The following is a 15,306-nucleotide window of genomic DNA, read 5'->3' as shown; positions in this document are numbered from 1 at the left end:
AACATGACCGATAGAAAATGGATTTCAGACATTATTTTGTTTCCATCTTCACTGTTATTCGATGCAGAATAATTTTGATAAAACATTATGAATCGTAATTGATGCTCCACCTCTCACTGCCTTCCCTTCCCCCACCCTTCCTCATTCTCCCCCCTCTATTTTTCTCCCCCCCCTCCACCCCCTAGGATATAATAAAGAACAATAAATAATGGCTTGAGGGCCGAAAACAAAAGCAGCAATACACAAATAAATGTTTCAACAAACACTCCCCTTAACCCACTACTGAATACATGCCCACGGTATCAACGAACAATCGGGATTCTTTGTCTATCTTAAAGCCTCAGTCATGCCATGAGAGATAGACAAAGTGGGGACAGACAACACAGAAGAGAGTTGCCAAACCTGACAGAACTGGTGGGAAGGAGGCGAACCGTGTCCGGGAACCAGGCCTATCCGTGGCTGTAGAAGGGCCCTCTTGTCTGTGCTCCATGATGTCCTGAGGAGAGGTGTGGCCAGCTGCGTGGGAGCATGGCTTTTTGCAGTGCGAGCAGATTAAACTAAGCAGCCTTCCTCCTTAGTCGTCCCGCGCATCTCCTCCTCCACCGCCTCCCCCCACTCCGTTGCTGCGCATTGTGATGTCCCGTGCCTTCATCTCACGCCATGACTTCCTGCGCCTCAACACGCTCACTCGATGTAGAAGATTGTGTGCCGATCGTCCTAGTGGGTGGAGCGACCCTGCCTTGACCTCTCCACCTCCCCCACCCAATAGCTCGGAGGCAATTTGTGGTAATCACAACGCTTGTTACCCTCACCAAAGGAGAGGGTATTGCATCTGGGTCCGTTTGTCTGTCTGTCTGTTTGTCCGCACAGAACTTTTGTGTTTTTCTCCACAACCGCTTGTCGGATTGAGACGAAATTTGCACCATTGGTGCGACTACTCATGTAGAATGTTTCAATGATAATTATGACGTCATAGGTCACGTGGTGTGGTGGCCATATTGGAAAAATGGAAAAGCTTTGGACCTCTATCTCTGAAACTGCACCAAGGAAAAAATTGAAACTTCGTACATGGCAAGTACTCCTCATGGGGAATGAGTGATTTTTTTTTATGACGTCACAGGTGCCCTCGTTATGACATCATCATTGCATATGTAGAACGCCACATCCAATCAGTATGAACATTTTTGAGAGTCTTGGGATAAAATGGCCCACAGAAAAAAAATTCATGACGTCATCGGTCACGTTATTCGGCAGCCATATTCTTAAAAATTTTTTTGAAAATTAAACCTTCAAAAATCTTTGAAGTGGCTGAACAGTTCAAGGCGAAACTTTACACGTATGGCCGCCTATCTATGAGGAAGAAAAGTTCACACATATGATGTCATTGGTCACATGGTTTGGCAGCCATATTGGATTTACCCTAAAACCTATAAAAGTCTTCTCTAGAACAGCTGGACAAATCGAGGGGAAGCTTCACACAAGTGTTCCCCAAGCCATGGGTGTACAAGTGTGTTAAGGAATAATTGATAGGTCACATGGTTTGGCAGCCATATTGGATTTACCCTCAAACTTATAAAAATACACCACTCAGAAGAAGTCCTGGCAAAGGTCTGCAATCTCTGATTGCTCTTTTTCTTGTTTTACTTTACCCCCTGGACTTGCGCCTGGCAGCCTCGTGAACGTGAAAAAGACATATAAATGACATTACAGAGGGGGGAAAATAACCCAGAAAAACATGTCCAAAAGCGTTGATAGGTTTAGACACAGACATAACGATGTTTGTTTTTGTAATCATATCTTTCTTTTCTCTCATCCATTATTTGCGATTGTGAGATATTTCTCATTGACATAAGTACTTTATACTTCATCAACCTGTTCATGTTCATCATGTTCATGTTCAATCATGTTCATGAATCAATCATGTTCAACCATCACTTGTCATTGCGGTCATCATGACGTCATTTCTCTTTTGAGTGCGATTCCCACAAGTGGTTATTTTTGTATCTTCACAGGTGCCGGAAGATTATCTCTCGAGGGAATTGTTTGACATGGTTCACGTTTATATCATTACAAAGCCCGAACTGCAGAATAAGCTCATAACTGTGTAAGTACACAAAACCTTCCTGTCGTAATCCTGCGTTTTCGTCCTGCTGTGTCTCCTTGAATGCACTAATGTAAGCCATTCTTATCCATGACTATAATCGTGTGCCTGGGTTTGATTCCCGACCCAGCTATAAACTGTCATCCTGGTGTTTCGCATGCAGGGCGATTCATCAATGCATTTGCTATTTCAACTGGTGTCCCGTCTGTCGGTATTAGTTGGACGTTAAAGATTACGTTGTGTCCTTCGCTTAGAGACACGGCGAGCTATCACTGGCCCCTTGAACAACTTCCTGCCTTAACTTTGTGTGTCGGAGTGACAGCCCATCCAGGATTGTTAACTTAGCCTCGAAACTTCTTGGGCAGAACCGATGCTCTGTATAGAGTATGGCACCGATTGATTTGATAATATCATGACATAAGAGCTGGATTTGATGCGAGATAAACCAGGTGTTTTTTTTTCTATCACTGCTCATGGTTTGAAGTGTTGTTAAAACAAACAAAAAAAAGTTTCTCCAACTGCTTGTCATCTTCAGGACCGCCTTGGACAAAAAACTTGTTGGGTGTCCCGTCTGCATAGAACACAAAAAGTATTCTCGGAACGCACTGCTGTTCAACCTCGGCATGGTGTGCGATGCAAAGACAAAAACGTGCTCTCTGGAACCATTGGTGAAAAAGCTTGCAGGATACCTCAAAACCCTAGAGGTGAGAATTATTTCTCAATTATTCCTGCAGTTCATCCATATAATACTTGCCAATAAGCCTGGTGTTGGCTTAACGGTTCAGGTGGCTGGCTTATGATCCTAGCATCTTGAGTTTGAGCCCCTGTTGAGCAGTTAAATAAATAACATCAGGTGGACTTACTCAGCCCGTCATCCTTCTGAGGTCGATAAAATATTTCACCAGCTTGCTGGTAACAGGGGCACTGCATCAGTGGCACAGCCGCACTCCCAGCAATGATGCAAGCAGTAGCCCAAATTGCATATGAAATAATAATAATACTTGCCAATTAATCACATAAAGGTACAGTGATTATTATTATTATTATTATTTTTTTTTAGCAAATTGAATGTGCAAAACACTCAGCATATTCAACAATGGTTCTTTACACGTGTTCTTTCAACCGGCAGCTCGAAAATGGTTTTGTCTCCAATGAATCGAGTAAACAGCAGTTGCCAAAATTGATGGAAGTGTTGCTGAAGGAGATAAATGAAAGTGGAAAATGTACTTTGCCTATCGGTAAGGATACTCGTTCATCACCAAAATACATGTTTGGTTTGCATGATGGAACAAGTATTGTGTGACGGCGTTGTGCCCATTTCACTTGCTCTTGGCCTTTCCTTGTCAACATGTACCTATCTTGTGGTTATGTGATGTACCGTATGCTTTTAGCGTACAAGTCGACGTGGACTACAAGTCAAATTTGCGAATTTTCCCATTTTTCTTTCTGTCACTCATGGATAAGTCGATTTGGAGTACAAGACGAAGCTAGATCAGTTACGGTAGTTATCAAAACTGTCAATCAGAACGATAGATAGGCCTGGTGTTGGCCGAACGGTTAAGGTGGCTGGTTTGAATTAACAGCAGGTTGGGTTGATTGAGCCTGTCATCCTTCCGAGGTTGACAAAATGAGTACCAGTGTATTGGTAACAGGGCCATTATTGCATCAGCGGCACAGCCAGGCCCCCAGCCAATGGCACAAGGAGAAGAAAAATAGATTTGTTAATTCCTCCTTGACACTCACAACACATCGTGAGCTACGGTACTTCCAGGGCCCTGAATATTAATGACTGTTTTGTGCATATTATTTGAATTGCTTTCTGGGATGACCTTCTGCATAAATTAGGAATGGAAATAGTTTTTTTTAACATGTTTGTCATCATACAGAGGTACAGTACAAGTATTTAAAACAAGAGACAGAATCATTATCAGCACTGTCTTAAATTTTCACCCCTTTCTGTCTGTTTGTCTGTGTACAGGATATCTCAAAAAGTTGTGGACGGATCCAGACAAACTTGGTGGACATGTTGGGTGTGTCGCAAGGACGAATTGATTCGATTTTGGTGAAGATCTGAATCCGGATCTGGATACAATAATTATTTAATTCTGAAAGTGATTCTTCACCATTGCGATAGGGCCAAAAACGATATATAGCATGATATGTCACAAATGTATTGGGCCCGATATGTTCTCGTGGATTAGGCATTACGTGGTGGAGGTATGCGCTCGACCGAGTGCCCTTTTAGTTATTATTATTAAAATGTTTTTTTTTTACACTTCAAAACTGGTCTTCGATATCCACCTGGGAAATTGGAAACCAGCCAACATTACAGAATTACATAAAAAGGTGCAAAAATGGATCCCTTTTAATACAACCCAATTAGCTTACTTCCAATCATCAGCAAGGCCATGGAATCCATGATCGCAGTTGACATAAATTAATTCCTTTTCTCCAACAGCCTCATCTCGTATCAATTTGGATTCAGCCCCTTGGACATGCTGCTTCTACTCTCCCAACTGTGGTGTTTTATTCTACTCTCCCACCAACAATGGTGCTGCTTCTGCTCTCCCAACAACAACCCCTCCCCCAATCTACTTTCTCAACAATCCTCTGGAAGAAGTCCTTTCATTCAAGCTTCTGGTCTCACTATCTGTCATGATCTTTCCTGGGAAACCCACATTTCCAACCTGGCCACCAAAGCCAGTCACCTACTGGGCATCCTCCATCGTGCAAAGTCCTTCCTTGGCACGCCTGAGCTCCTGACCACATACAAAGCTTTCGGCCACAGCCTGATGGAGTACTGCTCTCCTCTCTGAGTTGGTGCTCTTGCCTCACCTTTCTCGGCTTCACGCTGTAGAAACCAAGTTATTTAGGATCATTGGTATCTCCTGTGATGAGGCTGAGTCTTTGGGCCTCTCACTCTCACTGAAGGCAGGTCGGTGGTCTTTCTGTCTTCTACCGTCTCCTCTCCGGGCTCGCCCCCCCCCACTCTGTCTGAGATATGTCCCCTCATACTTCCGCAGGACACTCAAGGTCCACCAGCAACTCCCTTCTGGCAAACTACCAAAATCAAGAATCACTGATCACCTTCACTCTTTCATTCCTCTTTTTTTCCTGCCTTTGGAACAAATTCCCACTCTCTTCAATCCCACTCTTCCCTCCAAGTCTTCCAAACAGCTGTTAGGAGGAAGGAGGGTGATCGTGGTGCACGGACCTGGTGCAACAGAGGAACGGTCGGTATATTTGAATGTGAAAAACTGCTGCACCGCGGTTTCTGAGCCCTGGTGTTGAATACAGCCACATGAATACCTCACATACGTTTCTTGCCCAGAGAGCGACTTGGTGGCATTTTGGGTGCGGTTTCCCACGTGCTGCGGTTCGATCATCAAGCTCTAAAAGCTCGCTTTTCGACCCGAAGTTTAGTGCCGGGAGAAAGGGAAGATTTTAATTTTATTTATTCTGTCCCCTTGTCTGTATTAAAGTCTGTGTGGAGGTGCCTCGGAATTAGATTTAGTTTACCTCACGTTCCGTTTTTATAATTACACTTTGAATTATTACCATTGCAAATATTGGTTCAGGAAAAAGTAAGTGACCACTATATTCGTTATTGGTGTGTGTCTGTCTGTCTGTCTGTCTGTTGGGTAGTCGATGTAGTCGAAAAAAAAAAATTTCCCAAAAATTTTTTTTGAAATTTGTTCTACCTTTTTTAAAAAAAAAAAACTTAAAAAAAAACTTTTTCCATCGATATTGTTGCGGTTTTCGCGCCCGCCGGCGTGCGACGGCCACGTAACTCGAATCGCGGCACGTCGCCCACCGGACGGACAATCCAGTCGTGACCCTCTCGGACTAACGCCGGGAACCAGTCACGGGTGGACCTTTCGGTCTCACCGCGATCGAGCCAATCAGCCCCCGCGTGGGATAGGGTTGCTCGCCAAATTCGAACTACCTAAGTACCCACGCGGAGGGTAGACCGGGCGATCGCACCTCGCCGCAGGTCGACTTCGGACACGGGCCACTTAAGCGACCCGTTCCGTACTATCAGAATAACCGAGCGGTGTTATCGTCGACCTCGACGGTTCGATTAATTATCGGGCGTACTCAGCCCACTCCCAACCCTTTACGTGAAGCAAGATGGGGATTCAATGGGGGAAAAGACGAAGCGAAGCGGGAGACAGTTCAACAATAAAGCACATTTATTCGCGACGAACGGAAAGCACACAAATACAATTCCACCAAATGCACACAAAAAAAGAAAACACAATTCCATTTACACAAAAAGCAAACATAAAAGTGAAAACACAGTGCAGAGCTAATACCGACTACCGAGCACACGGCAACACTTATACAATTCTACTTCACAGACGGCGCCGACAACACATACCCAAAACCAAGGAAAAGAAATACCCTCAAGAATGAGGTAGGCCTGGGGCCGAGACCTGGTCGGGCCTACCCGTCTGGTGATGAGACGCGGAGCGGCGATGGCCCCGCAACCCGCGGGCCTCGTGGACAGTGCCTGGCAGGGGGTGGGAACGGGGCCCTTTGGTCGCACTATCTCAGCGCGGGGGGAAACAGGAGGGGGTTGCTGATGCTCGGGGTATAGAGGATCTTTATTATGTGCGCGACGAGCGTCTCCACCTCGGCCAGGTCGCGCTGCCGGCCTCCCAGGGGTGCAGCTCCCTGCACGACGCGAGCACCCCCTCGTCCGCCCTCGCCGCCTCTCCACAGCTCGTCCCCTCCGTTCCGACTTCAACGCACACGACGAGCAGCTCCACCGCCCGCGAAGTCTTGACTCTCTGTTCCGACTCCTTCGCCTCGTTCCGACCTTTACTACTTACTGACTCTCTCGTTCGTTCTTGTTTGCGACTCTCCTTCTTCCTCGTTCCGACTTCTTACTACTCGTTCCCCTTTTTTCTCCCCTCTGACTGACGAACACCGTCCTTTTATCCCCCCGTAACTTCGCCTTTGACCCCCTCCCTTTGACCTTTCAACTCGCTCCCCATTGGCCCGAGAAAAAGTGGGCGTGAAGGCTTTTTGATCCACAAATTTGCATATATCGATCGCCCTGGGGGCGGGGCCAATTCGCCCCTCGCTCACCGATTGGACGGCAAAAAGTGGGCGTGTGTCGTTTTGGATCCGTTTTTGAAGCAGAAAATCCGTGGTTTTGTACACGCTGTTCCACGTGCGCTCTGCATGAGTCCAGCATCGGTGCCCATGAGTGGCGCGAGACGACGGCGATGCGATGGTGGCGAGTTGTGACGGTAAAGGTCATGGCGGTTGTGGTGAAGCGGCGTTGTGGTTGGTGGTTGATGTTGTGGTTGTGATGGTGGCGATTGGTCCAAAATAAAGATAGTAAAAGAAAAACGGCTATCCTGAAGAGTCGCAGCACGTATAAATGACATGTATTCCCACTAGACAACGGGTTTGGGCCTAACTACACATGCACTTACCGAGATACCTCACCTAAGGGACCTGAATGGTGGTTTGCGAATCTGGTAACCACAACACTACCCCCTTCCCTTTTTACAGACTCGTCCCGAGTCGTCAAATTTTCGTGTGCCATCATGTGTAGTTTTCCCCTAGTACATTTTACCTACGGATCCCTGAGTGCGACATTCATGGTATTCGTGTCCCCAAAATAAATAACCTAAGGGCTGCGTAACTACCTAAACAAACTCACTCACACGGACGACTTAAATAAAATTGCCGGCGCTAGACAGACATGCCGGGGGCGCACTCATATTTACATGACATCTTAACCTTAACTTACAAATTTTACACTAAACCATGGCCCAGGATCATTGAACTCTGCAAAAGAAAGCAGTTAGCAGGGAGCCAGGCTGCCCGCATGCAGTCTCTGGCTCAAAACAATGCAGGTGACAGGGAACGTGGCTGGCTGCTCACACGCAGTCCAAGGCCTTCCCTTTTGAACTGAACGCAGTGAACCACAACGGTGCATGGGCCGCACAAACGTAGTCTCCGTGCCAGCTCAAGTGGCACACGCAATGAGCACAACGAATGGATGCATGAACACAAACACGGTGCACGGGCCGCCACTGCAGGCCCGTGTTGTAGCTGCCAACAGGGCAGTTCTTGCAGCTTGCAAACTGTTGCTTTGATCCTGGCGCACATGGAAATGAACAGGGGGGGGGGGCAAAGCAAAAATTGAACGGGACTGGTGAACGTGGGCAGTGGGCATGGCATGGCAAAGGCAAGCAGGCAAACACAGCCCGCAGAAGAAGGCTGCTGCAGGCAAACACAGCCCGCAGAAGAAGGCCGCTGCAGGCAAACACAGCCCGCAGAAGAAGACCGTTGCAGGCAAACACAGCTGGCAGATGAACTGGCCGGCACAGGCCTTGCAGCAAAACAACAGCTGCCGATGAAGTTGGCCGGCCTCCGCCTCGAAGAAAAACACGGCCAGCCGATGGAGTTGGCTAGCCTTTGCCGTTCAGTGGAGGTTGGTGGAGGGAGTGCGGTGGTGCTGGCCACTTGGAGGGCGGGCTCAGACCTACCTACCTGTCTCCCTCCCACCTATCGCCTTTGCCTGTCACTGTACATACCCACTCCCTTAATTTGTGAAAAACCAATTTAGCCCCAACTTATTTTTTTGTTGTTTTTATTTTTACTTCCCCACTATAAATCGTCCCCTAACCCCCTTTATCGTCTTTGTTCGGCTAACCTATCCTGTCACCTAGCCTACTCCCAACCCCTACGTTCCCTTCCCGGAGGGGAACAAGGGAGAGCTAACATCCTGTGTCGAGGCCCAACGAAGCCTCAGAATGGCCTCCCCAGAGTTCGGCGATCTTAACACCAAGTGGGTCCAGCGGCCCACAACGACAGCGAGGGGATGGATGGTGCGGAGGGGTACATCTCCTAATCTATCCTAACCATTTAACTGTTAAACTACCCCGGGGCTTTCAACAAGCGCCTCTCGCTTAAACTATTGGTTCTAACAACCCAGATTCCCGTCGCCTGTGTTGGTGTCCTTACAATTTCGGGCCTCGCCCCCCAATTTTCTCTCCGTGCCCTCACACGGTCTCCTGGCTGGGACACGTGGCTCCCTTTGGCAGGCACGACCCTCTGCCGAATCTCCCGCTATGGCACCCCTGGGCACTACACTGCCTCCGACCCTACCAGCTCCCTAACACCGGGAGTGCCCCCATGGCACCTCCCTGAAACGCACACGTGGCAGGTCGGCCTCCCGGGCCCCTTTCCGAGGGTCACCCGTGCCCACAACACTGCCCACGCGGCTAATGGCGCCCCGGGCCCCCGCACCAAGCAGGCGCACCCGTGCCCACTACTCTATCCCGGCCCCCCATGGGCCCATGGCCTACCACGGCCGACTAGCCCGGTGCCCGGGGTACCCACTCAGCGATACTCACCTTTCGCAGCCACGCTCCCAAGCCCGTCAACAGGGCTCCTGCACCCCTCCAAATGGGTCTCGAGCCTACTTTCCCACCAACAACAAAACGACCTCCATTTTTCAATTTGACTAACCCAGCTAACTCACTCTACACTGACCCCGGGGTCCCTTGGGCGGGAGTCACTCCTCCCCCCAATCACTCATCGCACCATGCATTCCCCATTCACTCCATACACACAGACCCGCTGGCCTCACTCACTCATCATGTATCACCTCCCAACTCTTCAACACACACACCGCTGAACTCTGCCATCCTTCTAACTACCTCCCCTAACTAACTCGTGCTCCCACGTCGTCCCTTAAACTAGTAGCACGTTCCTTTTAACCTACGTAGCTAAACTACGTCCCCTCTACACACCCACCAGTCTGTCTCTGTCTCCTAACTCAAAAAATTCATTTTATTTCCCAACCTAAAGCTCACTAAATCCCTCTACCTAATCCATTCCACGGACTCCATGAGGACTTACCCCTGCCCCATGAAGTCGGTCTAACTAAGCTAACCCTTCCCCCTAACTAGTTTCCATCCTGTGCCCAGGTAAGGGGGTCTTTCACCCCTTGCCCAGGAATCCTTTGCACCCGAAAGTGAGGCTTGGCTTTCTTTTTTTCCCATGCGCAGCACCTGCGCGGCAACTCAGAGCTCGCGCACTTTGCACCTGCCCGTGACGTCATGCAGCTGCACGTGTTCCTCGTCCCTCCTTGGACGGGACCATCCGGCAGAGATACCCCTCCTGCCGGATTCCAACCCCACGTGCAGCCATGACGTCACCGTGCGCATAAAAAAAAACAAGCCCCACGTCTCGAGGGGTTTCCCACGCGAACACATGTGCTTTGCCCGTTGGAGCTCAACACACACGATCGCGTGGAGAACCCATCCGGTCCAAATCCATTTACCTGCCTAAACTTTGTCCGTCCGCGGGATCGGCAAATCCACCGCGTGCGTTTCCGGACCGGGACTTCACTCTCGCAAGCGAGCACGTGGCGGTCTCGTGCGTTGCACAGCACGAACCGCGTGCTCACTGCTGGGTGAACCCGGCACGGTCCTCGAAACAACTACAGCCGCTACTCGGCTTTCTCTCCTCTGTCGCCGTCTCCGTCTCCATTCCACACACGCATACCTGCGTGTCACGACGCACACAGTCCACTCCATCACATTCACACGGGGAGACGCGGCTGCGTGCTCCCGCATGCCAACCGACATCTCCCTCACATACCGCTCTCTCACACACACGGTCTCCCTTGCACACAGCGACCTTGCACACGGCCGTTCACTCACGCGTGCCTCACTACTCACACAAACCATACTACTCACACACGCGGGGGCACTCAACCGCTGTTCCTCATCCACACACCGTGCCTCACTCATACACGCGGGGGAACTCAACCGCGGTGCCTCATCCACACACCGTGCCTCACTCACACACGCGGGGGCACTCACCCGCGGTGCCTCACTCACACACCGTGCCTCACTCACACACGCGAGGGCACTCACCCGCGGTGCCTCATTCACACACACGGCGACACTCACACACGGTGCCTCATCCACACACGGCGTGCTGGGAAGCACGTACTCCGGCACCATCGCCACCACACCACTCACACACGGGGTCGCTTCCACACACGGGGACGCACTCACGCCTTGCACCACACACACAGGGACAACTACACTGGGGATTTGTGTCCCCACAAGGGTCTCCGGGGCCTCTATACCCCCCAAGCTCTCCGTGCACCCGTCCCCTCAACCTCGCAAAGCACGACCGAACCCACCTGGTCGTGACTCGCCTCAAGGGGGAATACTCCCTCCCCTCGTTCCTGGAGGAGGCCATCCAGGTGCTCGCACCGGGTCCCAACACGCTCCGCGAGCTCAACCCCATTGTCCTCCACTACCTCCGTGTGTGCGTGCGCGTCACTTACCCCGTCTTCATCGTGTTGTCTCTCCCCTATTTTTTCTGTCTCCCGTGTCTCTATACATTTATAAATTTCTGTTGTCCCCTCCTGTCTATTAGTCTCCGCTTCTTCCTGGCGTCTTTCCCTTATCTTTAAGTAGGTCAACCTTGCTTTCTCTTTAAGTCGCTCCCGTCCTTCCCTGTTTTTCACTCCTTGCTCTTTCACGATCTCCGCGTACCTCATCCTTGCTCTCCGTATTAATTGTTCTTTTCTCTCCCTCGCAATTACTTTCACCTCGGCTCTTGTCTCCCGAATTACTTTTTCCTTACCCGCCTCCACCGCGGGCCTGTCAGCCGTTGCACCCCCTTCCAGCTCGTTTGTTCCGACACGTGGAGTCGCCATTTTAAGTTCCCTGCTCACGGCCTTCATGCCCGCCTGCAGGCATCGGCCCATGTTCTGCGTCTCACCCCGCAGCTTTTTCGTTTCTTCCCTCATTTGCTGTGTACTCGCATCAATCTTTTCGTTCATGCTTTTTATTTCTGCATTCATTTGTGCCACCATGGTGAATAGCTGGGCCATGTCGGATGCACTCAAGTGAGCCGTTTCGGCAGGGGTTGGGGAAGGGTCTTGGTGGAGAGGGGGGGAGGTGTCATACACCGCGGCCGCTGCCGCACCCACCTCGGGCCCTGGGTTCAGTTGGGCGAGTCCGTGTTCCTGCACAATCAACATTTCCTGCTCGGGGATTCCATCCTGGACCATGGATTCTACATTACTACACATATACATTTCTAATACCCCCGGCTCCCGCTCGCCTTGAGACGCCATCTTGCTTCTCGTGAAGGGTTAATTTGCTCGCTCGTAATTTGGAGGGAATCGGGGGTCGCTTCTCTCACCCCTGGACCGATTCCCGTAAATTTAGCCGGAGACAGGAGAGCCCGTTTTCCTGTTCTCCGATACCAGTGCCGCGAGGAGGGCGATGGATTTGTATCGCACGACCTGACACCAGTGTTGCGGTTTTCGCGCCCGCCGGCGTGCGACGGCCACGTAACTCGAATCGCGGCACGTCGCCCACCGGACGGACAATCCAGTCGTGACCCTCTCGGACTAACGCCGGGAACCAGTCACGGGTGGACCTTTCGGTCTCACCGCGATCGAGCCAATCAGCCCCCGCGTGGGATAGGGTTGCTCGCCAAATTCGAACTACCTAAGTACCCACGCGGAGGGTAGACCGGGCGATCGCACCTCGCCGCAGGTCGACTTCGGACACGGGCCACTTAAGCGACCCGTTCCGTACTATCAGAATAACCGAGCGGTGTTATCGTCGACCTCGACGGTTCGATTAATTATCGGGCGTACTCAGCCCACTCCCAACCCTTTACGTGAAGCAAGATGGGGATTCAATGGGGAAAAGACGAAGCGAAGCGGGAGACAGTTCAACAATAAAGCACATTTATTCGCGACGAACGGAAAGCACACAAATACAATTCCACCAAATGCACACAAAAAAAAGAAAACACAATTCCATTTACACAAAAAGCAAACATAAAAGTGAAAACACAGTGCAGAGCTAATACCGACTACCGAGCACACGGCAACACTTATACAATTCTACTTCACAGACGGCGCCGACAACACATACCCAAAACCAAGGAAAAGAAATACCCTCAAGAATGAGGTAGGCCTGGGGCCGAGACCTGGTCGGGCCTACCCGTCTGGTGATGAGACGCGGAGCGGCGATGGCCCACAACCCGCGGGCCTCGTGGACAGTGCCTGGCAGGGGGTGGGAACGGGGCCCCCTTGGTCGCACTATCTCAGCGCGGGGGGAAACAGGAGGGTTGCTGATGCTCGGGGTATAGAGGATCTTTATTATGTGCGCGACGAGCGTCTCCACCTCGGCCAGGGTCGCGCTGCCGGCCTCCCAGGGTGCAGCCCCCTGCACGACGCGAGCACCCCCTCGTCCGCCCTCGCCGCCTCTCCACAGCTCGTCCCCTCCGTTCCGACTTCAACGCACACGACGAGCAGCTCCACCGCCCGCGAAGTCTTGACTCTCTGTTCCGACTCCTTCGCCTCGTTCCGACCTTTACTACTTACTGACTCTCTCGTTCGTTCTTGTTTGCGACTCTCCTTCTTCCTCGTTCCGACTTCTTACTACTCGTTCCCCTTTTTTCTCCCCTCTGACTGACGAACACCGTCCTTTTATCCCCCCGTAACTTCCCCTTTGACCCCCTCCCTTTGACCTTTCAACTCGCTCCCCATTGGCCCGAGAAAAAGTGGGCGTGAAGGCTTTTTGATCCACAAATTTGCATATATCGATCGCCCTGGGGGCGGGGCCAATTCGCCCCTCGCTCACCGATTGGACGGCAAAAAGTGGGCGTGTGTCGTTTTGGATCCGTTTTTGAAGCAGAAAATCCGTGGTTTTGTACACGCTGTTCCACGTGCGCTCTGCATGAGTCCAGCATCGGTGCCCATGAGTGGCGCGAGACGACGGCGATGCGATGGTGGCGAGTTGTGACGGTAAAGGTCATGGCGGTTGTGGTGAAGCGGCGTTGTGGTTGGTGGTTGATGTTGTGGTTGTGATGGTGGCGATTGGTCCAAAATAAAGATAGTAAAAGAAAAACGGCTATCCTGAAGAGTCGCAGCACGTATAAATGACATGTATTCCCACTAGACAACGGGTTTGGGCCTAACTACACATGCACTTACCGAGATACCTCACCTAAGGGACCTGAATGGTGGTTTGCGAATCTGGTAACCACAACAATATGTTTGTTGGGTAGTCGATCTAGTCAAAAAAAAAAAATTTTTTTTGAGATTTGTTCTACCCTTATCAGTATTTAAAATGGCGATTTCAGTTAATACAATGGCGATTTCGATGAAACTTGGTTGGTAGGTTCATACCATGACCTAGTTGTGTGCAAAAGAGAACTGTTGCTATGGACACCACCGTTGCCGAGCAACGGGACTATAAAAGTTTTGAAAAATCATAAAAAAATTAATTTTTTCGAAAATCAAAAATCGGGCCACGAGCGACTGTGGGCAGGACATTCAGCCATATTGTCAAAAATTTCCAGCCGGATCCTATGAAAACTGTCAGAGAAGATAGACTTTGAATGAACCCTGGTCGAAAACAATAAAAAAACGAAGTTCGTTATATCTCAGAAACTCTTCTTCTTCTTCTTCTTCTTCTTCTTCTTCTTCTTCTTCTTCTTCTTCTTCTTATTTCGGCTGCTCCCGTTAGGGGTCACCACAGCGGATCATCCATATGATCAATATAGTGATTTGGCACGTTTTACACCGGATGCCCTTCCTGACGCAACCCTGGTCGCCTCTTACGACACAGGGATCTGGTACACCTATTTTAACCGGGGTATACACCGGCCCAGTACACTGGTTCTCATTTCGCAGACCTCGGAAGGATGACAGGCTGAGTCGACCCCCTGGTGTTATACGACTTGGTATATACATATATACACATACATACATGTGTATATATATATATATATATATATATATATATATATATATATATATATATATATATATATATATATATATATATATATACACATATACATACATACACGTATGCAGTATATATACATACATATACATGCATACACTTATGTTGAGATCCAGGTGAGGTCCACAATGATTAAGTTCAAGCTTTGTTCCCACCGATCTTGGTAGAGAAGGTTTTATTACACATCAGACATATGCATATGGAGGACAACAGGCTTTGAACACAATAGTCCACCCAGCCTAATCCTCTGGTGAGCTGTCTTTCGGCACTGCCTTATATTCAGTTTACTGCAACCTCTGAATAACTGTGTGTCAAAGAGGATTTATTACCATTCATTAATTTATAGCATTCTCCTGTCAGTACTGCTGATAAGAGAGCACA

At 49.8% G+C, this 15,306-nt stretch overlaps 1 protein-coding gene across 6 annotated transcripts in view; it reads left to right on the top strand.

Moving 5' to 3' along the window:
- NPRL2 (NPR2 like, GATOR1 complex subunit) overlaps nt 1-15,306 on the top strand; it is a 51,424-nt gene that overhangs the window by 22,293 nt on the left and 13,825 nt on the right. For all 6 annotated transcript variants that reach the window (XM_085863957.1, XM_085863958.1, XM_085863954.1 and 3 more), the window contains 3 exons: nt 2,013-2,104; nt 2,637-2,805; nt 3,231-3,339. In XM_085863957.1, the coding sequence (XP_085720083.1) occupies nt 2,013-2,104; nt 2,637-2,805; nt 3,231-3,339 (370 nt within the window). The remainder of the gene's footprint in view (nt 1-2,012; nt 2,105-2,636; nt 2,806-3,230; nt 3,340-15,306) is intronic.

This window comes from Eptatretus burgeri, chromosome 18 (genome assembly GCF_056783735.1).
Source record: "Eptatretus burgeri isolate ZD-2024b chromosome 18, Ebu_testis_v1, whole genome shotgun sequence".
Taxonomy (NCBI): domain Eukaryota; kingdom Metazoa; phylum Chordata; class Myxini; order Myxiniformes; family Myxinidae; genus Eptatretus; species Eptatretus burgeri.
The sequence above is the reverse complement of the archived record's forward strand: the minus strand, read 5'-3'. Positions and strand labels throughout refer to the sequence as shown.